Here is a 26,146-nt window from a genome sequence, read left to right as displayed (position 1 = left end):
CCCATTGTCAAAATTTCTGTAACATTGCCTACTCATAATTGAAATTCTAATTTAGAGACATCATAAGTGGAGAATACACACTGGTTGCCAGCTTAGCAAATCGAACAAAATATAGGACACCCAGTTAAATTTGAATGTTTGATAAACAACAAGGACAGTTCTAGCATAACTATGCCCCATGAATCCTGTTTGTTAGAAGGAAATAGATAAGCTCAGTCCACGGGCAAGGTGAGAGGTGTAGACAAAGAAGAGAATAGCAGAAGGCAGGGGTCATTTCAGAGGCCCCTGTCATACTCTCCTTCATAAATTTTCTTGAGAAACCTTTTTTTGCCATTTTTTTCATTTATTTATTTTTAAATCTTTTTTTTTTAAAGCTTTTTATTTTGTACTGGGATATAGCTGGTGAACAATGTCATGATAGTTTCAGGTGAATAGCCAAGGGACTCAGCCATATACATACATGTTTCCATTCTCCCCCAAACCCCCCTCCCACCCAGGCTGCTACATAACGTTGAGCAGAGTTCCCTCTGCTATACAGTTAGTCCTTGTTGATTATCCATTTTTAGTACAGCAAGGTGTACATGATTACCCCAAACTCCCTAACTATCCCATCCCCCCTGGCAAGGATAAGTTCATTTTATAAGTCTGTGCCTCTCTTTCTGTTTTGTAAGTAAGTTCATCTGTATCATTTCTTTTTAGATTCCACATATAAGGGATGTATTACTATATTTTTCCTTCTCTGACCATCTTATTCCAAATAGATACTGTTGCTCAGAGAGCAAACCTGGATACCACCCTTCCAGAATTTCTTCCGTGGCAATGATTTTATTAGACGAACCAAGGGCTTAGAGGTTTTCTCACTAGGTTTTCATGTAACCAATGTTGAGGTGAATGGGTGTGTTATTACTCACGTCCTATGTGCATAATAAAAGAGGAGATGAATGATGAATTGCAGTGTTTGCACTTTATAGGTTCACAGTGTTGCTGAGATCTGTAAGTTATAAATATATGTATTGACGTATGTACCATCTCACAGCCCGATATCAGGATTGTGAGATGATAGTTGCTTCCTATAAAAGGATGTGAACTGAAGTGGTAAATGTAATTGATGTGTTCAAGAAAAGAAAAGACAAAAATGGAGAACTTCACCAGAGAACTAGAAGTTCCATGTTTTTTTTTAAAAGAACAAAATGGAAATTATAAATGGAAAAAATACAACTGAACTTAATAATGCATTAGATGTGTCTTTGAAAACAAAATCAGTAATCTGGAAGGTCGGTTAGTAAAAATATCCATACTGAAGGAGAGGAAAAAGATGTTAAAAAATTGAGAGAAAAAAGAATGGACAATAGTGTACAAGATATATAGTGTGCAAGAGATACAGTGACTTCTCAGTGAAAAGGTGTGGACAGACTTAGCAGGTCCCCCAAGGTCCCTTGCTTCCTGATGTTCACATCCTCGTGTCGCCCACCCTTGAGCATGGGTGGGACCTGTGGCCAATAAATAAGGCAAGGTGACAAGACGCACATGATTACCTGTGTGACTATGTTAGATTAGTTACAATATTGCATGGTTATACTACGTAAGATCACAGTGCCTGTTTTACTGGGGTCTTATCACCCTTGCTGTCTTTGAGAAGTAAGGAGCCATACTGGGGAATCTCACTTGGCTAGGACTTTGGTTGGCCTCACCTAGTAGCTAGCAAAAAACTGATGTCTATCATCCTACAACTTCAAGGAACTGAACGAGGCCAATAAACTAAATGAACAGAGAAGCAGATCCTTTTCCTAGTCAAGCCCCAAATGAGAACCCTGTCCTGACTAACATCTTAATTACAGCCTTGTCGAGGACAAAAATAAGCTGTGAAGTCTAACCCACAGAAACTGTGAGATCATAAATGTGTTTTATTTTAAGATGCTAAGTTAGTTACAATATTGCTATATAGCAATAGAAAACTAATATATGATGGAAGTAAGAAAATATTTGAATCATATATTTAAAGTGTTAAAATAACTGCCAACCTATAACTATAAACCCAGTGAAAATAACTTTTCAAATGAAGGTGAAAAAGCACTCATGAAAAGATGAAGATTGATTCACTGATATTAACAATAATTCTGTTCATCAAAAGATGCTGTTAAAAGAGTAAAACAAGTCACAGAACGAGAGGAGATATTTGTAATAATTATAGCTGATAAAGAACTCATATCCAGAAAATATAAATAATTTACAAATCAGTAAGAGAAAGGCAAACGGCCTAATAGAAAAATGGGCATGGACTTCCCTGGTGGTAAAGTGGTAAAGAATCTGCCTTGCAATACACGGGGTGCAGGTTCGATCCCTAGTAGGGGAACTAAGATCCCAAGTGCCTGGAGCAACTAAGCCCACAGGGATTCGATATGGCCAAATAAATAAATAATTTTAAAAAGAAATAAAGAAATGTAGGCAAAAGACTAAACTGGCAATCTACAAAATAGAGTATGCAAATAAACAAAAAGCAGGTGAGAATGTTCTCAGCCTTATTTGTCATCAAGAAATTGCAAATTGGACTTTGCTGGTGTTCCAGTGGTTAAGAATCTGCCTGCCGATGCAGGGGACATGGGTAATAGAGTAACTGTTAATTTTTGATGTTTATAAAGTATTTCAAATTGGAGCCATCTATCAGTGCTGGGATTTCTTTGGAAGGAATGATGCTAAAGCTGAGATTCCAGTACTTTGGCACCTCATGCGAAGAGTTGACTCATTGGAAAAGACTCTGATGCTGGGAAGGATTGGGGGCAGGAGGAGAAGGGGACGACCAAGGATGAGATGGCTGGATGGCACCACTGACTCGATGGACGTGAGTCTGAGTGAACTCCGGGAGTTGTTGATGGACAGGGAGGCCTGGTGTGCTGCGATTCATGCGGTCACGAAGAGTCAGACACGACTGAGCGACTGAACTGAACTGAGCTGAACTGAAAAGTCATAAAGTATAATATATCTGTATGTTGAAATACTACTGGTTTATGAAGAATATAAAAATATGTGTACATGTTTAAGTCTATGAAAATGATAGTAGACAGTAGTTGGTTACTCTTGGGAAGTATATTTGGGGACAGGAATATGAAAGAGCTTAGACTTTAAATTTTATATATTTTTGAAAGTTGGAATTATTTGTAATAAAGAAGTATTACTTTTGTGGTTAAAAGTACTTTGGAGCTGTTTGTTATTTTCTTTCTTTTTGTGTGTGTGTAATAAAGTTTTATTAAAGTATACAGGAGATAGAGAAAGCTTCTGACATAGGCATCAGAAGGGAGCAGAAAGAGTACCCCCTTGTTAGTATTAGCAATGGAGTTATATACTCTCCAATGAATCCAAAGAATGTCTGGAGGTTGTAAAGACCTCACCAGACCTACTCCCATAATTTACATTTTAAGATAACAGAATTAGCCACAAGGTTTAATCCAGAGACTGTCCTCATGTTATTTTCTTAAGGAAAAAAACTTTCCCTAACATTTAAAGAACTTGGGCACCCCCAATCTAGATTTCTAAAGTACTTAAAAGCTAAGCAGGGAGGCAGAAACATTACAGTTTAGCCAAAAGTAGGTGATACGGTAGAAAGATCTTTGGGTCAGGAAATAAGCAATCTGGGTTCCCAGCCCAACTCCATCAGTGGCTGGGTCTGACATCTGGGCAATTATTTCATTTCTTTGGGCCTCAGTTTCCTTGTCTATAAGACTAAAATTTGGGCTGAACAGTCACTTCCAGTCTAATATACTGTGAATGCATAAACTGCCTCTCTGAGATTGAGGGGAAACTTATTTATCTTTGTAGTCTCACTACCTAACACACAGTATTTAATAAAACTTGATAATAAATAAGTGAATGAGGGCCTCCCTGGTGGCTCAGTGGAAAAGAGTGTGCCTGGCAATACAGGAGAAGCGGGTTCGATCCCTAGTCCCGGGAAGACCCCACATGCCTGTGCTCTAGAGCCCGGGGGCTGCTGCTACTGAAGCCCACGTGCCCTGGAGCCTGTGCTCAGCAACAAGAGAGGCCACCTCAGTGAGAAGTCTATGCACTGCAACAAAGAGTAGCCCCCGCGCTCTGCACCTAGAGAAAAGCCTGTGCAGCAGAAAGGACTCAGCACAGCCATTAATAAATAAAATAAAAACCATTTTTAAAAGATAAATGAGTGAATGAAAGAAAAACAGGGAAGCTAGGGCAACTGTTACATCCATTCAATACCTGAGTTACATGATGTCTTTAAGACCACATTGCTAGGTAGTAGACGAATTAGGTTTTATGCTCAGTGTCTGAAGATGTGATAGAAAATAGAGCAATTCTTCCTCTCAGTGCAGTGGAGGCAGGCAGTCAGCCCACAGCCGCCACTGCAGAATGGAAAGGAAACTATAAATATGAGGTCTGAGCACTGTAAGATAAACCTGAAAATAAAAACCTGCGCAACATGAGGGGAAGCTGTGCCGATATGAAAAGCACATCCATGCATCAGAGCACTAAATAAAGCTGGCAGAGCCGCCTCTTTGGGTGGTGTGTCATCAAAACCTGGACATCAGCAGTCCTGGGACAGGGTCGAAGCCAGGCTATGGCGAGCCGGCTCTCACGTGCTCCTGGGATAACACAAGAAAAAGCTCCCCTGGCAACCAGACAGCCTCCAAGGACAACCCCACACAATGCTCAGTCTTCTCTTAAAATAGCTTCAGACACTTTTAACGAGGGACATCTCTTCATTCTAGCTGACTTCTTACCCAATATTCAGTTTCACATTTTCCCCAAGGAGCAGAAGTTGTAATAGCTAATTCCATTCTACTGGTAACTCAAGCCCCAGCCGAGGTCATGAGTTCTTAATTTAGTATAGGCAAAGGCAGCTCTATGGACAGCACAGCCCCTCCAGCAGGGCAGAACTCCGGGCAAAGGATAGTGATGCTGCAGGGCTTGGACCTCTACGTGCCATGGTCCCTACATTTGTGCCGCCCTGACTGAACTCACTCAGATGAATTGGGAGGGAGGGATGGGAAGTTTCACAGACCTAGAAATGGGGGTCTAATAAAACAGTAAAGACAAGGTGGTCAAAATCAGGTATCAGAAACTTCTGGACCCAGGATACCTGGCTTCCTAACCAGTTTTTGTTTTTGTTTTTTTTTAACCACGAATCTTATTGGAACAAATAACCAAAGGGGATTCACTTTAGATTCTGGAAACAAGAGAATATTAATAGCAATGCTATATCTCTTAAGACAGACACAACTACATACAATGTATGATCTTGGAATGGAAAAACAATTTTTATGAGGCGCATAAAGACAACTGGAGAAATTAGAGTATGAACTACATGTTAGATAATAAAATCAAAGTTAAATTTCCTAAATTTGATCATTTTGCTGTGATAATCCTAGAAAGTCTCTGTGCTTTGGAAATAAATGCAGAAGTATGTAGGGGTGGGGTTCTCATAGGCAGACACGCAGTCAGTATCAGAGATGAAAGAGCAGAGGGCCCCTCTCATTGACACACACCCACACATATGGGTATATTTGATATTTCCAAGAAGTATGCAGTAAAAGACCTAGAAATGGAATTAGAGCAAGAAGGCTTAATTAGGGACTGCTTTAGATGCTTGCTTGCCCACACCTCACATCACTCTTGCATATCTACAGATGGACAGGCTGTCGGCCTGAGCCAGGCCCCTGACCCCTCCAGGACCTCGTCCATTTTGCCCTCTGGACTTGGGTTTCCTGACTTCCTAACCAGCCTTTGTTTTTATTTTTTTAATTTTTATTTTTACTTTATTTTGCTTTACAATACTGTATTGGTTTTGCCATACACTGACATGAATCAGCCACGGGTGTACATGAGTTCCCAATCCTGAACCCCCCTCCCACCCCATATCATCTCTCTGGATCATCCCCGTGCCAGCTTTTGTTTTTAAACCACTAATCTCATTGAAACAGAAAGCCAAAGGGGATTCACTTTAGATTCTGAAAACAGTGGCTATTAATAACAATGCTATATCTCTATACTTAAAGATTTAGATGACTTTCCTGGAGGTCCAATGGTTCAGTCTCTGCACTTTTAACGCAGGGGATGCACGTGCAATCCCTGCTCTGGGAACTAAGATCCTATGGGCCACACAGTGCTGCCAAATTAAAAAAAATTAGATGACAAGGTAAATTTCCTAGTTGCTGTTGTTGTTGTTGTTGTTGTTTTTCAAAAAGAACCAGCTCTTGGCTTTTTGTTGTTCTTCTCTATTGTATTCGTTTTCTGTTTTGTTCTTTTTTGCTCGTATCTTCATTATTTGTTCCTGATAGCTTTGAGGGGTTTATTTTTCTGTTTTTCTACCTTTCTGGCATGGATGCTCACTTGACTATCTCCATCTGCAAATAAAAATAGTTTTATTCTTCCTTTATAATCTCTGTATCTTGTCTTCAACATCTTTATTGAGATATAATTCATACACCATACACAATTCACCTATTTTAAAGTAATTCAGTGGTTTTCTATATATTGATGGACATTTGCAACAATTACTTTGAAAGGAACTCTGTACCCTTTAGCTATTACCCCCTACCCTTCATCCCTCAGCCCTCAGTTTGATTTCTGTCTCCATATCTCAGTTCAGTTCAGTTCAGTCGCTCAGTCGTGTCCAGCTCTTTGTGACCCCACGAATTGCAGCACACCAGTCCTCCCTGTCCATCACCAACTCCCGGAGTCTACCCAAACCCATGTCCATTGAGTCGGTGATGCCATCCAACCATTTCATCCTCTGTCGTCCCCTTCTCCTGCGTTCAATCTTTCCCAGCATCAGGGTCTTTTGGCCAAAGTATTGGAGTTTCAGCTTCAACATCAGTCCTTCCAATGAACACCCAGGACCCATCTCCTTTAGGATGGACGATTGGATCTCCTTGCAGTCCAAGGGACTCTCAAGAGTCTTCTCCAACACCACAGTTCAAAAGCATCAATTCTTTGGTGCTCAGCTTTCTTTATAGTCCAAATCTCACATCCATACATGACTACTGGAAAAACCATAGCCTTGACTAGATGGACCTTTGTTGACAAAGTAATGTCTCTGCTTTTTAATATGCTGTCTAGTTTGGTCATAACTTTCCTTCCAAGGTGATTTCATGGCTGCAATCACCATCTGCAGTGATTTTGGAGCCCCAAAAATAAAGTCTGACACTGTTTCCACTGTTTCCCCATCTATTTGCCATGAAGTCATGGGACCGGATGCCATGATTTTAGTTTTCTGAATGTTGAGCTTTAAGCCAACTTTTTCACTCTCCTCTTTCAGTTTCATCAAGAGGCTCCTTAGCTTTTCTTCACTTTCTGCCATAAGGGTGGTGTCATCTGCATATCTGAGGTTATCGATATTTCTCCCAGCAATCTTGATTCCAGTTTGTGCTTCCTCCAGCCCAGCATTTCTCATGATGTATTTGGCATATAAGTTAAATAATCAGGGTGACAATATACAGCCTTGATGTACTCCTTTTCCTGTTTGGAACCAGGCTGTTGTTCCATGTCCAGTTCTAACTGTTGCTTCCTGACCTGCATACAGATTTCTTAAGAGGCAGGTCAGGTGGTCTGGTATTCCCATCTCTCTCAGAATTTTCCACAGTTTATTGTGATCCACACAGTCAAAGGCTTTGGCATAGTCAATAAAGGAGAAATAGATGTTTTTCTGGAACTCTCTTGCTTTTTCGATGATCCAGCGAATGTTGGCAATTTGATCTCTGGTTCCGCTGCCTTTTCTAAAACCAGCTTGAATATATCTCTATATATTTCTGGATATTTCATATGAATGGAATTCTATGATATATGATCCTCTGTGACTGGCTTCTTTCACTTACCATAAAGATTTCTGTTTTTCTAAGTATGTATTTTTGGCTACTCTGGGTCTTGGTTGCTGCATGCAGGCTTTGTCTAGTTGTGGCGAGTTGGGGGTGCTCTCTAGTTAGAGTTAATGGGTTTCTTATTGAAGTGGCTTCTCTTGTTGCAGAGCATGGGCTCTAGGGTGCCCGATCTTCAGTAGTTACAGTGCCTGAACTCAGTACTTGTGGCTCGCTGGCTCTACCTAGAGTTTTAGTTCAGTAGTTGTGCCGAACAGGCTTAGTTGTCCCATGGAATCTGGAATTGCCCCAGATCCGGGGTTGAACCCATGTCACCTGCATGGGCAGGTAGATTCTTAACCACTGGACCACCAGAGCAGTTGAGCAGAATGGTTTCAAGATTCATCCATATTGTAGCATGTCTGGGTATGTCATTCCTTTTTATGACTCAGTAATACTCCATTGTATGGATGAATGTTTTGTTTGTCCATTCGTCAGTTGGTAGGGATTTCGGTTGTTTTGAATAATGCAGATGGAAACATCCATGTATTATTTTTGTATGGATGTATTTAATATAATTGCTTTACAATAGTGTGTCAGTTTCTGCTGTACAACAATGTGAATCAGCCATATGTATACATATATCCCCTCCCTCTTGAGCTTCCTCCCAAACCCCATCCCACCCCTCTAGGTTATCATGGAGCACCGAGCTGAGCTCCCTCTGCTATACAGCAGCTTCCCACTAGCTATGTTTTAAATATGGTAGTGTATACATCAGAGAAGGCAATGGCACCCCATTCCAGTCCTCTTGCCTGGAAAATCCCATGGATGGAGGAGGCTGGCAGGCTGCAGTCCATGGGGTCGCTAAGAGTAGGACACGACTGAGCGACTTCACTTTGACTTTTTCACTTTCATGCATTGGAGAAGGAAATGGCAACCTCTTCAGTGCTCTTGCCTGGAAAATCCCAGGGATGGGAGAGCCTGGTGGGCTGCCATCTATGGGGTCGCACAGAGTCGGATACGACTGAAGCGACTTAGCAGCAGCAGCAGTGTATACATGTCAATGTCCTACACTCAGTCCCCCCAACCCCGCCATGTCCACAGGTTTGTTCTCTATGTCTGCATCTCTATTCCTGCCTTGACATGTGTTTTCATTTCTCTTGGATATACAGCTGGGACTTAACTTGCTGGGTCATATGATAACTCAATATTTAGTCATTTGAGACCCTGCCAAACTGTTTTCCAAGATGATTGTACCATATTACAAGCCTACCATTAGTGTATGAGGGTTCCACATGCTCACCAACACTTGTCATTATCTGTCTCTTTTATCCTTCTTAGTGAGTATGAGACAGTATCTCATTGTGGTTTTGAGTTTTATTTTCCTGATAATCAATGATGTCAAGCATCTTTTCATGTGCTTATTGGGCATTCATATATACACACACACACACACACACACACACACACACACTGGAGAAATGTCTTTTCAAATCCTTTACCTATTTTTAATGGGGTTATTTGTCTTTTATTATTGAGCTGGGTTTTATAGATTCTGGATATAAGTCCCTTATCTGACATATGATTTGCAAATATTTCCCCACATTCAGTAGATTGTCTACTCATTGTCTCAGTGGTGTCCTTTGAAACACTAAAGTTTTTGATTTTCAGGAAGTCCAATTTAACTATGTTTTCTTTTGTTGCTTGTGCTGTTGGTTTCATATCCAAGAATCCTTTGTCAAATCCAAGATCATGATTTGTCTCTAACTTTTCTTCTAAAAATTTTATAGTTTTCATTCATATCGAATGTTTTGATTTATTTTGAGTTAGTTTTTGTATATAATGCGAGCTAAGGGTTTGACTTTATTCTTTGCATCTAATTGTCCCAGCAAAATTTGTTAAAAACTGTTCTTTCCCCCAAATCATCTTCGGATGATTTTGGCTTTTTTATTACCATGCACTGTCCATGTTTATCTCCTGTTCTAACATCTATTTTGATAATACTGTAAACTTTCTTTTAAATCGTGCTTTTTAAATTTTTGCTTATTTACTTATTTATATTTTGCTGTGCTGGGTCTTTGTTGCTGCACACTGGCTTTCTCTAGTTGTGGTGAGCAGGGAGGGGCTACTCTCTAGTTGTGGTGTGTTGTGGTTTGTTGTTCAGTCGCTCAGTCATGTCCAACTCTTTGTGACCCCATGGACTGCAGCATGCCAGGCTTCCCGGTCCTTCACTATCTCCCAGAACTTACTCAAACTCATGTCCGTTGTGTTAGTGATGCCATCCAACCATCTCATTCTCTGTCACCCCCTTCTCCTCCTGCCCTCAATCTTTCCCAGCATCAGGGTCTTTTCCAATGAGCTGACTCTTCACATCAGGTGGCCAAAGTATTGGAGCTTCAACTTCAGCATCAGTCCTTCTAATGAATATTCAGGGTTGATTTCCTTTAGGATTGACTAGTTCGATCTCCCTGCAGTTCAAGGGATTCTCGAGTCTTCTCCAGCACAATTTGAAAGCATCAGTTCTTCGGTGTTCAGCCTTCTTTACGGTCCAACTCTCATATCCATACATGACTACTGGAAAAAGAATAGCTTTGACTATCTGGACCTATGTCAGCAAAATGAAGCCTCTGCTTTTTAATACTCTGTCTAGGTGTGTCATAGCTTTTCTTCCAAGGAGCAAGTGATTGCAGACACCGTCTGGAGTGATTTTGGAGCAGAAGAAAATAAAGTCTGTCACCGTTTTCATTTTTTCCCCATCTACTTGCCATGCAGTGATGGGGGCTTCTCATTGAGGTGGCTTCTCTTGTTGTGGAGCACAGGCTCTGGAACACTTGGGCTTCGGTAGTTGCAATGTGTGGGCTCAGTAGTTACAGCTTGTGGGCTCAGGAGCTCAGACTCAGTAGCTGTGGCGCACGGGCTTAGTTGCCCCACTGGCTTAGTTGCTCCACAGCATGTGGGATCTTCCCAGACCAGGGATAGAACAGGTGTCCCCTGCAAGACGGATTCTTAACCACTGGATCACCAGGGAAGTTGTACTGTAAACTTTTAATTGCTGTTTACATGTATACATTTTCCATTTTACTTTTAATCTATCTGTATCTTTATATGGAAAGTGGGTTGGGACTTTCCTGGTGGTCCAGAGGCTGACTTCAAGCTTCCAATGCAGGAGGCCCAGGTTCAATCCCTGATCAGGGACCTATATCCTACAGGCCACAGCTAAGGGTTTCCATGCCGAAACTAGGACATGATGCAGCCATGTAGGGAAATAAATAAATATTTTTAAAAGAAGAGCATTTAACTGAGTCTTGATTTTTTTTTTTACTTAAGCTGAAAATCTCTTTATTTGGAGTATTTATATCAGTTGCATTTAATGCCATTATTGATATGGCTGTGTGTAAATCTACCATCTTGCTTTCTATTTGTCTCTTCTTTTTATTTCCTGCCTTCTTTTGGGCTGAGCATTTTTTATGATTCCATGCTAACTCTGCAACTGATTTACTAGCTATACCTCTTTTTGTTTTATAGCTATTGTTGTAGGATAGGAGTTTGCAAACTACTGTATGTGGGCCAGATCTGACTTGCCATCTGTCTTTGTAAATTGTTTTACTGGAATACGGCCATTTCCATTTGTTTATGTATAGTCTGTGGCTGCCTTTATGTTGGTATGGGTTTTGAGCTAATTCTCACCACCAAGGCAAATAATCTTCTGAGGACACTACTGGTGTTCTATGGAGCAGGAAGTAGCTCCACCCTGGCTCACAGGAACATGAGATAATCCGTCTTTTGCATGTTCCAGGAATTTTTCAGCCTGCTCCTTTCCAGTGGCTCTTTCAGTGGCTCCAGGTGATTTCCTCCTATGTGTGCAAATCAGTTTAGACAAAGATTTGAATAAATACCTCTGCAGACCTGCAGAACCCTCTGATGTTTTCTGACATTTTCCTTTGATTTTCTCAATTCTCATCTCTCTCTCTCTTCAACTAGGCAAGATCACCAGGCTGTTTGGGTTCTCCTTCTCTGAGCTATGAACTTGAAAACCCTGTCCATCACTAAGCTGGGTCTATCACAAGGCTCACCTTGTTTCTTTCTCTTATGAATGAATGTCCTAGGCTTCTTTGCTACTCAATGTCTGGACACTATAGTTTCCTGTTTTCGTTTATCTATTTAAAGCCATCTAGTCCGTGTGATCACTCTTATTTCAACGTGGCCAAAAGCAGAAATCTGTAAGTTTGGATATATAGAATTTTCATCATTGCCAGTTCTAAATATTTTCTAATTTGCAATTTTTGATTCACAGTTTTAGACTGTATTCCTTAAATTCTAAACATGCAAGTTTTCAGTTATTTATCTAACTGCGTTGTATTGACAGAGCATGCTGTGTATGGTTTCAGTCCTGTAATGGCTGAGATTTCTTTTACTGACCACTCTTTGGATGATTTTTTAAATGTTCTGCAGGCACTTGAAAAGAACATGTACCTGTGGCAGTCTGTAACAGGATTCTTTATATATCCATTATCAAGTTTGTTAATTGTGCTATTTAAATAGCCTGTATCCTTGCTGATTGTTTTTTTTTTTTGCCTGTTCTATCAATTACTAAGAGAAGATGTAATTCATCTACTATGATTGTGAATCTACCTATCCTTACTTTTAAGACATTTTGTTCAAGTACATTAAATAACTGGAGGTGTTCTAAAAACCTATTCTTTCAATCTTTGTCTTTTATCTAAAACAATTTTCTTACTAACATGGAATATGGTTATTATCTATAAAATTATGTAGGTTTTAGGTTTCTTTTTGATTCTCATATTGTACATGTTTTGCTTTTTTCTCTGAACATAAATTTCAGGTGTTAAGTGTTAGTCGCTCAGTCATTGCTGACTCTTTGTGACCCTTGGACTGTAGCCAGCCAGGCTCCTCTGTCCACGGGATTTTCCAGGCAAGAATACTGGAGTGGGTTGCCATTGCCTCCTTCAGGGGATCTTCCCAACCCAGAGACTGAACCCATGTCTCCTGCACTGCAAGCAGATTCTTTACCTGCTGAGCCATCGGGGAAGCCAAAAAATAAATTTCAAAGGTTACTTTTATCAACTAGCTGCTACAGCCAACAACCAGCCCCCGATTTAAAATAAGCTTCAAACAACAATCATTTATTATTTCGTATGATTCTACAGGTTGACTCTGTGAGCTTCCGGCCTGGGACAGCATGGTTGATCTACGTAGTCTGCTAGGAGGGCTGGACGGTATAAGACCTCATTCCCGTATCTGGCAGTTGGCAGCCTGGTGGTCTTGGGGTGGCAGCAGGGCTCGGCTGGAATTACCTTTCTTTGCTCATCCTCCAATGGTCCAGGATTCTTCACATGGTAGTCTCAGTGAGAGATGGCAAGCTCCAATGCATAACAAGTTTTTAGTCCTTGGTTTTGTCCTATTTGCTATTTGTCTCAGTGGCCAAAACAAATCATAGGGCCAAACCAGATACAGCAGGTGAAGATAGACTCCACCTCTTGATGAGAGAAGTAGTGAGGTTAGAGTAGAAAGAGGGAGAGCACAAGGGTGGGAGGGATTTTGGTGGTTATTTCCACAGCTGACCCATCAAGTCACCTTACCAAAAGCACTGCAGTTAAGAAACAAATGGCAACCTTGGAAAATATTCACAACTCCAAACTGTAAAACATTAATTTAGCTAACACACCAGAAGCACCCATAAACTGTTAAGAAACAGATGAAACAATCATACCTAAATGGCTAAAGGATATGGACAGTCTCCAAAAAAGGAAATACAAATGTCTTTTGCGTTGTATTTACCCACATATTTGTGGAAAAGGAGAGGGAAATTTTTAAGGTCAATTAGGTAATCTTTAAAAAACTAATTGATTCTTGATCCCATGGTACAAAATTTTTTAAAGTACAAAAGGTGCAAAGTGAAAAATCTCTCTTCTTCTTTAGACTACATTTATCATGGTTTGATTTTATTTATAAGAGATATTCCCATACAGGAAGTTCTAGTATTTCAAAATTTTCAAACATTTCAATCATTTTATTTATGGCTCCTGGATTTCAGTCATAAGTTTGTGACTCTGATTATTTAAAAATCAAAATATTAAAATTCCTCTATGATTTCTTTTACTATCTTTAAAAATAAAATTTAAATCTTTGATCCCTTGAAATTATCCTGATATAACGGGTAAAGTATAGATTTAGCACCATGTGTTAACTTATCCATCTCTCTATTACTGATTTAAAAGGTCATCTTTTTCATAAACCAAATTCCTGCATATATTAACATTTGGAATTAAGCAGGTAAATGGATCAGAAAAAAAAATAGCAAATTCCAGCAGAAGGGGGCATGGGAGAAACATAACTGAAGCTGCAGAATCTTTCCCTTTCATTTAGCTGACCTCGTGAGTGACTACATGATGACTGTCATGCGTTCACCTAAGAGAGCTACTGAAGGACATCAAGCCACAAACAACGTCGAAAACCAATGTTTCTTCATATGAAAACTATGCATTTGCACATAAAAATTCAATACACAACCAGACACCACTATTTCATCAATAATGACATTATTTCATCTAAGAACACAGAAATTAAGTTATAAGGAATGTCACAAGGAAAAAATTCTTTAAAGTCCTATTCAATCTACTTTGTTAAGAAAGGTGAAATTTATTTGGCTCTGGTCACAGTTCCATCATGTTTACTTTCTTTGTAAGTTCAGCTTCAAGAGTATCCTAAAGGAAGAAAGAAACACCATAAATATTATAACTAAGGACATAAAAAAAAAAACTGCTCTAACTTCTAAAGCTATTTAAAATAAGGGAAACATAAAGGAAAACCACTAAAGCAGAAATTTTTAGAAATATCATTATAAATGAGATTTTCCTTGCTTTTATATCTTTCCCACTTCCCACACTCCAAGTTTTCAGACTCCTAATAAACATCTAAGGAGGGGGGGAAAAAACCCTTTAGAGAGGTGAATGACACGCTACATGAATAGATTTTCCTGCCCTGTACGCCTTAAGCAAACATACTTTCACAATGTCTCTCACATCGCTCTTTTCCAGTCTCACCATCACTGTTCTCATTACTTCTCATCTGGCCTAAACAAGCCAACTTGTTTCTGCAATTTTCTTTCTCTATCCTCCAATCCACCTTATACACTGATTCCAGAAAAATCTTCCTAAATGACTGCCCTGATCAAAAAGCATAACCTTGATCACATGTCACTTTAGCTTAAAAAGCAAGGCAACTCAGAGCAACTTTCAGTGGTCCCCTGCAGCAGCAGTCCTCAATCTTTCTGGCACTAGGGACCAGTGGAAGACATTCATGGAAGACGTTTTTTCCATGGACTGGAGGTAGGGGGATGGTTTTGGGATGATCCAAGTGCATGACACTTACTGTGTACTTTATTTTTATTTTGTGGCAATCTCAGCATATTCTGCCTTGACTTTAGGGTTGGCGTTCACACTCCTATGAGAATCGGATGCTGATGTGATGGGGGCAGAGCTCAGGAGGTAATGCGAGCGGCTGTAAATATACATGAAGCTTCTCTTGCACACTCACTTGGTGCTTACCTCCTGCTGAGAGGCCTGGCTGGTAACAGGCCATGGACCAGTCCTGGGGACCCCTGCCCTACAGGCTCTAAGTTCAACCTTCTTTATATTTAAGGCCCTTCACCTCCTAAACCAATTGACCTACTTCAGTCCTATCTTCCACTGCATACCCCTAAGCAGGCAGATTGCCTTACTTGCAAAAGCTTGGAAAAGTCCTCCATTCTTCAGCTCTTATGTTTTTGTTATTTCCTGACTTCCCTGGTGGCTCAGACGGTAAAGCGTCTGCCTACAATACGGGAGACCTGGGTTAAATCCCTCAGTCGGGAAGATCTCCTGGAGAAGGAAATGGCAACCCACTCCAGTACTCTTGCCTGGAAAATCCCATAGACGGAGGAGCCTGGTAGGCTGCAGTCCATGGGGTTGCAAAGAGTCGGACACAACTGAGTGACTTCACTTTCACTTTGTCTAGAATATTCTATGCCTCTCAACTCTCCTTTTCCATTCAGGAAAATCTATACAAAAATTTAAAAGACCACTATGTATTTTTTATTAAAAAAAATTACATATATGCCCCCCCAAAAGTATTAAAAGATGCATGGTAACGATATACCTGAAGTTTGGGACTGTGCTTTACCTTTACCTCTGAGTAGAAAGGAAAGAAAGAGGAGGAAAGGAGTTTTGGCTTTATCAGCATTTATTTTTTAAAGTCTGAAGGAAAAAAATGGAACTACTTACTAATTCTCGCTTTGCTTCTTCAATTTTTACCTGAGCAAGAGATGGATTCTTTTAAAGAAAAATAGAATAAGGAAAGGTTATATTATCTCGGCTAGGAAACAAGGCGAAAAAAAATAAAACAATCCTTTTCAAAAGGTAAAAAAACTTATAGAAAGTATATCCCAAGTACATACAATACTGAAATTCAATAGAGACTTTCAACACAGACCCTTATACAACCTAAACCCCCAGAATTGCATTCTATAAGAATTTGGAGCTTATATTTTACTGAAAGAGAAGAAAGAGGAGGACCTAGGTCCTTAGACATGGACCCAGTATTTTCATGATCATTTAGTGCCCTTAGAGAAAGCTGGAGGAGATAAACTTTTTTTTTTTTTTAATTCATAAAAATAATTACCGGCATTAAATCTAAATAGGACTCCAATTTTTTCTTCAAAGGTACAGTCTGTCGTTTTAGTTCTGTCAATTTCTGAGGGTGAAAAAAAGCATACAGAATAATAAAGATATTCACAATGCAATTAAACACTGCCCATTTCTGAAATAAAACGTGACAAAGCATTAACACTAGGACATTTTAAATAATGTAACAAATAAAAGAGCTTCAAAGGTAAATGGATAACAAATGGACACAATCCTTACAAGATGTTAAAACAGGAAAGTAATACTCCCCTTTATTAAGACTAATATGCTGTCTGGGAATACAAAATAATGTGATTAAGAGGCATCAGAACATCAGGAAACAAGAGTCTCAAACACATATTTATGAACTGTCAATTTTAGATTCCCAAAGTCAAAGTACCAAAAAATCTTAAGAATAAAACCATAAAACAAATCTCCCCATTTCTCCCTCTTCCCATGAAAAGAAATAAAACTCTTATAGAACCTAAACCCCAGAACTGCATTGTATAGGAGTTGGGAGCCGGTATTTTACTGAAAGGGAAGAAAGATGAATATTTAGGTGGTTTAGCACAGAATACCTCAATATGCTTATTCAATAGATAAATCAATAATCATTGACTCCATCAAATAAAGAAAAAAACAAACATATGTAAAAATATATATAGATAAACAAGTAATAAAAATATAAATACTGGTAAACATAAAATACAGAGGTAAAGGAAAAGAAATCGGGTCAATAGTGAAAAAAGCTCTATAAAAAGAAACAAGTACATTGCACACTGACATTTTAAAGAAAGCTAAGCTGGGTAAAGCAAGCGAACCTCTGAAAGTGCCACCAGTGACTGATGAGACAGAGAAGCATCCATTCCTCGGGCTGCAAGCTGCTCCTACAATGACAAAAAAGGGAGTTCAGTTTAAAAAATTATTTTGCAAGTGACCATCATTGAATATTTTCAATATACAACATAGTAAAGACTTATGTAAAGAGCTATAACATAAAATAGAGCTTTTGTAAAAGCTACCAAACAAATCATAGATGAAGAACAATACTTGCTTCTAAGCACTTTTATGTCGCATGTGAGTCATTTCAGACAGTCCGAGATTTGTGACAAGATGGCGACAATATGGGTGCAGGGCTTAAGAGCTTGAGCTTTGGGGCCTGCGTGTGAACTGGGATCTGCTGCGAGACGGCTGTGCAATGGTGACGGACAGGGAGGGCTAGCGTGCTGCGGTTCATGGGGTCGCAAAGACATGACTGAGCAACTGAACTGAACTGAACTATCTTCACAGTATCCTTGTCGTGAAAAGACAATAACAATACTGCCTAGTTGTGAGGATGAAAGTTGGAAAGAAGTCTGAAGAGAGCTAAATGTATTGAGTCTTTCATGCAAACCTCCGCAGTTCTAATTCCAGATCTGAACTCCTCCGACTTGGCTTTTAGGAAGTCCATGTTCTGAAGACGACTGTCAACTCTGGCCCTTTCCGTACACAGATGTAACTCTGCCTTCTTGAGATCCCTTAAAAAGGAAAGTTGAGAACATTTTCTTCTTGGTGAAATTATTATGAAAAGCAAACTACTACTTCTTTGATTCAAAGAGTAGACAACATACTTGCTGGATTTTCTAGCTTAAATTTTATATTCCAGACTGGCTACTACCACGCATTCTTCCAGGTCATCTTTCTCTCCATGTTGCCATCTGGGATTTTTCTCAAGGAATACTGAATAACTTTAAGATTAATCTATGCTGATTATTCTTGGAGAAAGTAGATCAGCTGCTCAAAAAAGTGGCTTAATGGATCTAAAGACAATTTGAATTATGGAGGTCACAAAGGCCTCTCTTCTAAATGTAACATGACAAGGTGCTTTGCATACACAGAGTTAGTATTTATTGGATAAATTAATACAACATCATATTACTTGTGCATATACATACTCCTGCTTCACAGCATCTAACCTCTGGGGCCATTGGGACCTAAAGAAGAGCCAGAACATCAAGAGGGATACCAGAGTTCTAGTAAGAAAGGGCAATAAAACGGAACATGACTTTAAGTTGTACCATAGTTTGTGACACAGTGGTCGAAGGAGAGAGTGGGACAAATTGAGAGAACAGTATGGAAACATACACATTACCACGTGAAAAACAGACAGCAAGTGAGAATTGGCTGTGTGACACAGTGAGCTCAACCCAGCGTTCTGTGACAACCCGAGGGATGGGATGGGATGGGAGGTGGGACCGGGGGTTCAGGAGGGAGGGGACATATGTGCAGCTGCGGCTGGCTCGTGGTGATGTGTGGCAGAGGTCAACACAATATTGTAGAGCAACTGTGCTTCCAAAATTGTATTTTGTTCTGTATTTCTCCATATTGTATAATTATAATCTTTGATAATTATTAGTTACTCAAGAACAGTTATGAGTATTGTTCAATTGTCATCACCAATAGAATGATACTCAGATGTATTCTTTCTATAAAACTTTGTAAGTAATGAAAAAAAATAGGGAAAAAAGAAACTACTACATAAAAGATAAAAGTATGTAGCCAACCACTTCTATCTTCATCCAAGTCATTTTCTACTTAAAAACGCATTTTATCTTACCATTTCCTAATGTGTTGTTTTAAATTATATCTATTGGCCAAAACTAAATCTTACAATGTCCTGTTATTGCCTTTATAGTAAAAATTGTCACAACTTCAAACTAATTACTTACTCTCGCAGACATTTTTCTAATACTAAAGTTGCTGTTAGATTTTTCTCAAGTTTTGCCAATTCAAGCTTGATTTCTTCATTTTTGGATTTGGTGCGAAAAAGATCAGAGGTCAAATCATTCACTGCAGGGATAAAACTAAAAGAAGAATCTGGTCATGTAAACGGACATTAAGGACAATAATTACAATTATTACAATTATTCCTCACCTCTAAAAATGATTTTACTTCTATGTAAATTCTTCCTTAATCACGCTCTTTCATACCTCTGTACTACTTTACACACTGTTCTCATTGGAATACCCTTCCTCAGCTGGCAAATTTCCTTAAAAACTATATTTATTCCCATTCTGGAATTCACTACCCCTTTCTCTGTGCTTTCTACGTACAACTTGTACATTCCTATAATGTTGCAGCTGTCATACTATGTTATAATTTTACAAGTCCATCTCCTTCAATTTACCATGAGTGGAGACTGTCCTTGCCGGCATTCATTATTCTATTCACTTCATTTCTGCTTCCCCAGTGCCTACATAGATAGCTATACATATATATATATGTATATATGGAGGGAGGGAGGGAAGAAGAGAGGGGAACAGAGATATAGAGAGAACTTTACATATATTTAGTATTTGGGGTCTGCTGAATTGGCTTAATTCAAGACAATTGATTGAATTAAGATTTCTACTGCTATACAGTTTATATGATCTCCTAGCTAAAACTCTTCTGCTTAAATATATATGTATATATATTCCAAGCTTTTGCATTAGCAGTTGAACAGAACAGCTATACAGTTCTCTGATTATAATCTGTAATGGTAGTCCCTAGCTAAGATTCATCCAGCAGGGATAGTCCTAGGACTCTGAAGTGGGGTTTGAAACCCACCTCTGTCATTTACTAGCTCAGAGAAATTATCTAACCCACCCCTCTGAGCCTCGGTTTCTTCTTAAGGTTGTTAGAAGAATAATGTCTTTATACAGGTAAAATGCATGTCAGAAGGAAACCTACTCTATCCAATAGGGTAGGAACATGACTGAAAATCATTACATTCAACAGTAGGCGATTTAGCCTACTGCTTTTCTTACTGTTTAAGGGAATAATCAGTCCTGAACATTCATTGGAAGGACTGATGCTGAAGATGAAGCTACAATCCTTTGGCCACCTGATGTGAAGAACTTACTCACTGGAAAAGACCCTCAAGTTGGGAAAGATTGAAGGTGGGAGGAGAAGGGGACGACAGAGGATGAGGTGGTTGGATGGCATCAGCCATTCAATGGCCATGAGTTTGAGGAAGCTCTGGGAGTTGGTAATGGAAAGGGAAGCCTGGCGTGCTGCAGTTCATGGGGTTACAGAGTCAGATATGACTGAGTGACTGAACTGACTGACTGAGGGGAATAATGTGATACCTAATCCCTTTTCAAATATACATGAGAACCAACCTTCACAAACCTAATCCTGAAAGAATAATACATTATAAATTTAACCAAGTTTATCTGAAATAATCAAACATACTCACTACCAATGATAAGGAGTTGACTAAATTTAGTGTTTCTGCATATATTTCCTATATAATTATAAACATAAAATTATTTCCTATAATTTCTTATATTACCCTGACATACAAAAGCTCCTTAGGTTAACACCTCATAGCATACATGACTGCAGAAATTAAAACAATCACAAGAATTACCTAGCTAGAGAGGTATCCTTTGTTTCAAGGGCCACTGCACTGTCAACCAAAGCATTCAGATACCTGGAACCAGTGCTGGAGAGACTGGCAGGGGAAAAATTCACACTCTCCATGAGAAGGTCTTGAAGATGCTTGGCTGAAAAGAAATAAGAGTTCTATGGTGACTAAGATCTTTGTTTTGCTTTATTTAAATTTTTCAACAGCTTTATTGCAATCACCCACCTAAAACATATAATTCAATGGCTTTTACTATATTCAGAGTTGTGTACCCATCCTTGTAGGTGTGGAGTGGAATGTGGTTTTGATTTGCATTTTCTTGATGGTTACTGATGCTGTGCTTACTGGCAGTTCCTCTGATTTGCTAATATTTTCTCCCATTCTGTGTGTTGTCTTCTCATTTACTTGATGATGAGAAGAAAAACATTTTGAGATCAAAAGTTTTTAATTTTGATGATTTCCAGTTCGCCTACTTTTTCTTTTGCTGCTGCTGTTTTTGCTATCATAGCTGAGAAACCATAGCCAAATCCAAAGCATGAAGATGAACATTTATGCTGTCTTTTGAGTTTTAGATTAGCTCTTACTTTTAGGTTTTTTATTCATTTTGAGTTAGTTCTTGTTTTTTTTTAAACTCTTTTTTAAAAAACTCATATATATATGTTTTATATATATATATATTCCACTTTCTCATATATATATATATGAGTGTATATATATATATATATATATATATATATATATGTATGTATGTATTTATTCATTTATTTGGCTGCATCCGGTCTCAGTGGCAGCACTCGGGATCTTTGCTGCTCCAGAGCGTGTGGACTTCAACATTTGTAGCGCACAGGCTCTCTAGCTGTGGCGCTCGGGCTTAGCTGGCCGGTGGCATGTGGGATCTTAGTTACCTGACCAGGGATTGAAACTGTGTCCCCTGCATTGCAAGGCAGATTCTTAACCACTGGACCACACAGAAGTCCCTTAAGTTCATTCTTATATATATTATGAGGCAGGCTCCAACTTCATTCTTCTACCTGCGGATATTCAGCCATCTACTCAGCAGACACCAACTTATAATTGTTGTTGCTTAGTCGCTCAATCATGTCTGACTCTTTGCAACTCCATGGACTGCTGCATACCAGGCTTCCCTGTCCATCACCAACTCCCAGAGCTTGCTCAAACTCATGTCCATGAATTGATGATGCCATACAACCATCTCTGCCTCTGTCACCCCCTTCTCCTGCCCTCAATCTTTCCCAGCATCAGGGTCTTTTCCAATAAGTCAGCTCTTCACATCAGGGGACCAAAGTATTGGAACTTCAGCTTCAGCATCAGTCCTTCCTATGAATATTCAGGGTTAATTTCCTTTAGGATTGACTGGTATGATCTCTTTGCTGTCTAAGGGACTCTCAGGAGTCTCCTCTAGCACCACAGTTCGAAGCATCAATTCTTCGGCCCTCAGCTTTCCTTATGGTTCAACTCTCACATCCACATGATTACAAGAAAAACCATAACTTTGACTATACAGACCTTTCCCTTTGTCAGAAAAGTGATGTCTCTGCTTTTTAATATGGTGTCTAGGTGTGTCATAGCTTTTCTTCCAAGGAGCAAGTGTCTTTTAATTTCATGACTGCAGTCACAGTCTGCAGTGATTTTGGAGCCCAAGAAAATAAAGTCTGTCACTGTTTCCACTTTCTCCCCATCTATTTGCCATGAAGTGATGGATGTTATGATCTTAGCTTTTTGAATCTTGAGTTTTAAGCCAGTTTTTTCACTTTTTCACCTTCATCAAGAGGCTCTTAGCTCCTCTTCATTTTCTGCCATGAAAGTGGTGTTTTCTGCATATCTGAGGTTATTGATATTTCTCCAGGCAATCTTGATTGCAGCTTGTGCTTCATCCAACCCAGTATTTCACATGATGTACTCTGCATACAAGTTAAATAAGCAGGGTGACAACATACAGCCTTGACGTACTCCTTTCCCAATTTTGAACCAGTCTGTTGTTCCATGTCTGGTTCTAACTGTTGCTTCTTGACCTGCATACTGGTTTCTCAAGAGGCAGGTAAGGTGGTCTGGTATTCCCATCTCTTTAAGGGTTTTTCATAGTTTGTTGTGATCCACACAGTCAAAAGCTTTAGCATAATCAGTGAAGCAGAAGTAGATGTTTATTGGATAATTTAGTATGGAAAATTGTGTCAAAATTTTGTATATATTAGTAGAAATATTTGCAATTTAATACATCACCCTAAAAGGTGCTTTAGGACAGACATAAATAATCTTAACTTTTAAAATCCTTAGAATTTTTGTTACATATTAGTATAGACAAAAAAATAGCTTTTGCAAAATAAGATTTTTCTGGACTCAAAGCCCCTTTCTTCATACTGTATTTTATTTATTTTTTTAAATTAATTTATTTTAATTGGAGGCTAATTACTTTACAATATTGTCGTGGGTTATTGCCATACATTGACATGAATCAGCCATGGGTGTACATACTGTATTTTAATAACTACTAAAATAAGACTTCTCTGGTCCACCTGCCAATGCAGCGGACACGGATTCCATCCCTGGTCTGAGAAGATTCCACATGCCGTGGGGCAACTAAGCTCCTGCATCACAACTACAGAGCCTGCACGCCCTAGAGCCCACGCTCCACAACAAGAGAAGCCACCACAGTGAAAAGCCCACGCGTCACACCTAGAGAGTAGTCCCTGCTCACGGAAATGAGAGAAAGCCCAAGTGCCTCAAGCAAGACCCAGGGCAGCCATAAACAAACAGATTAATTAAAAACCACAGGTATCTTAGATGCTTCTTGGAAGAAAAGCTATGACCAACCTAGACAGCATATTAAAAAGCAGAGACATTACGTTGCTGACAAAGGTCCATCTATTCAAAGCTATGGTTTTTCCAGTAGTCATGTATGGATATGAAAGTTGGACTATAACAAAAGCTGAGCGCCAAAGAATTGATGCTTCTGAACTGTGGTGTTGGAGAAGACTCTTGAGAGTCCCTTGGACTGCAAGGAGATCAAACCAGTCAAGCCTAAAGGAAATCAGTCCTGAATATTCATTGGAAGGACATATGCTAAAGCTGAAACTCCAATCCTTTGGCCACCTGATGCAAAGAACTGACTCATTTGAAAAGACCCTGATGCTGGGAAAGATTGAAGGCGGGAGGAGAAGGGAATGTCAGAGGATGAGATGGTTGGATGGCATCATCGACTTGATGGACATGAGTTTGAGCAAGCTCTGGGAGTTGGTGATGGACAGGGAAGACTGGTGTGCTGCAGTCCATGGGGTTGCAAAGACTGGACACGACTGAGTGACTGAACTGAACTGAACTGATCTTTTTTTTTTTTTTTTGAACTGATCTTATATGTCAGGCTAATAAGTTTAGACTTGTATTTTAGGGGTCAGTGTTTTACCATCAGAGTACCAATAAAATATACTAAATGACACTTACAACGTATTGTTATTGTTCTTTAGTCACTTAGTTGTGTCCGACTCTTTGCAATCCCATGGACTGTAGCCCGCCAGGCTCCTCTGTCCATGGATTTCCTATGCAAGAATACTGGAGTGGGTTGCCATTTCCTCCTCCAGGGGATCTTTCCGACCCAGGGATCTAACCTGTGTCTCCAGCATTGGCAGGCAGATTCTTTACTGCTGAGCTACCAGGCAAGCCCTGCAATATATTAGGTTGCTATAACAACACAGTTTAAGACAAGTCTGGGTAAAATAAAGAAGCAATGCTAAAAAGCTGTCTACACTAAATCAATCTTGTATACTCGACTGTTAGGGCTTTCTAGGTGGCACTAGAAATAAAGAACTCCTGCTAATGCAGGAGACATAATGAGATGTGAGTTTGATCCCCGGGTTAGGAAGATCTCCTGGAGGAGGGCATGCAACTCCCTCCAGTATTCTTACCTGGAGAATCCCATGGAGAGAAGAGCCTGGCGGGCTACAAAGAGCTGGACATGACTGAAGGGACTTAGCAGGCATGCATACTTTACTCTTTTAAAATCTGGTTACCTCTAGGTAGTATCTCATTCAAAATTCTGTAATTGATCTCACCTTCTGATTCATATTCCTTTGCTTTCTGTTTCAAGTCCTCTGTTACCAGGTAGACATCCCTGTCTCGGACCCTGTTGCGTTCTGAAAGGTTATATAAAATCTCTGTTGTCCGAGCATTCACTTCATATTGTGGAATGGGATGATCTCCAAATATTTTTTTCAGCCATGCAGCGACCTAACCATTACAAGGGACACGAATTTAATAACCCTTGTTTATTTCAATGGCATGAAGCAAAAAAGACCAAGTTAAGTAATGATCAATAGCAAACAAAATGCTTTCTATGAATATTCTGGCATCCTACTTACTTCACATCCTAATTTGTCTTTAGGCAGAGAGATATCAGATGTCAGGAGATTAAAAAGTGAGCAGGCACAGCACAATCAACAAAATTACCAGAAAACAATCTGTTCTTCCCCAAAGCTACGAAAGCAGTACTAGGCAAGTATTATCATAGGAAGCTCAATATGCAAGTGCTAACCATTATTATGGGCTCAAAGTCTGAAAAAAAGAGTTGTCTCCAACACATCACAAGTCCCTCAGAGCCGGAAAGCTCCTAGAGTTGGGATGCGAGATGCGGAAAACAGGTTGTGTGTGCTAAGTCCCTTCAGTCCTGCCCGCCTCTTTGAGACCCCATGGACTGTAGCCCTCCAGGCGCCTCTGTCCATGGGATCTCCAGGCAAGAAAACTGGAGTGGGTGCCATGCCCTCCTCCAGGCGATCCTCCCGACCCAGGGATCGAAGCCGTGTCTCTTACACCTCCTGCATTGGCAGGCAGGTTCTTTACCACTTGGTTAAGAGTGATAAATCCAGTAAAAAGCAGCGGTGAACTGCGAGGCCTGATTGGAAGCTGAGTTTGGGATCAGAAGTCCCCCTCCAGTGTCCAGGGAGAGGTTTCACACGAGAGGGCTCCTCAACCCCTCTCCAAGCCTGAGTCCCAACAGGGAAGGCCGGGAAAAGAAGGGAAACTCCCTTTTCAGCGTTGGGGTGGGGTGGGGGGGGCAGACGGGGGAGCTCACAGATGGTGAAAGCCGGACTAAAGATGGATCATTAGAGAAACACAGTAAAAGTGGCTCGCCCAGGAGATCCGCCGGCGGGGCGGGTGTGTCAAAGACGCGGTTTCCCGGAGGCCGCAAAGCCCAGCTCCCGCCCCATCACCTGCGCCTCTTTCTCCTCTAGAGCTTCCATCGCCA

General features: G+C 39.9%; 1 protein-coding gene across 1 annotated transcript; it reads right to left on the bottom strand.

Annotated features, from left to right (window-relative positions):
- Positions 1-13,040: 13,040 nt before the first annotated feature.
- On the bottom strand, positions 13,041-26,146 carry HAUS1 (HAUS augmin like complex subunit 1). Its single transcript, XM_068993853.1, has 9 exons — positions 26,112-26,146; positions 24,957-25,131; positions 20,893-21,028; positions 19,207-19,341; positions 17,892-18,015; positions 17,320-17,385; positions 16,497-16,568; positions 16,100-16,147; positions 13,041-14,542 (listed from the first exon to the last, which is right to left on the bottom strand). The coding sequence occupies exons 1-9, from the start codon at positions 26,139-26,141 to the stop codon at positions 14,492-14,494; spliced, it is 837 nt and encodes a 278-aa protein (XP_068849954.1). The 5' UTR covers positions 26,142-26,146; the 3' UTR covers positions 13,041-14,491.

Source organism: Capricornis sumatraensis, chromosome 21, assembly GCF_032405125.1.
Source record: "Capricornis sumatraensis isolate serow.1 chromosome 21, serow.2, whole genome shotgun sequence".
NCBI lineage: Eukaryota > Metazoa > Chordata > Mammalia > Artiodactyla > Bovidae > Capricornis > Capricornis sumatraensis.
The sequence above is the reverse complement of the archived record's forward strand: the minus strand, read 5'-3'. Positions and strand labels throughout refer to the sequence as shown.

What these genes read in the sequence shown, in the direction of transcription:
- HAUS1 (XM_068993853.1), bottom strand. Translation starts at nt 26,141, where the DNA reads ATGGAAGCTCTAGAGGAGAAAGAGGCGCAG. An exon ending in AAAGGAATATGAATCAGAAG is followed by an intron (nt 21,029 to 24,956) that starts GTGAGATCAATT and finishes ATTTCTTTTCAG; the next exon opens with CCAAGCATCTTCAAGACCTT. An exon ending in CACTGGTGGCACTTTCAGAG is followed by an intron (nt 16,569 to 17,319) that starts GTTCGCTTGCTT and finishes TTTCACCCTCAG; the next exon opens with AAATTGACAGAACTAAAACG.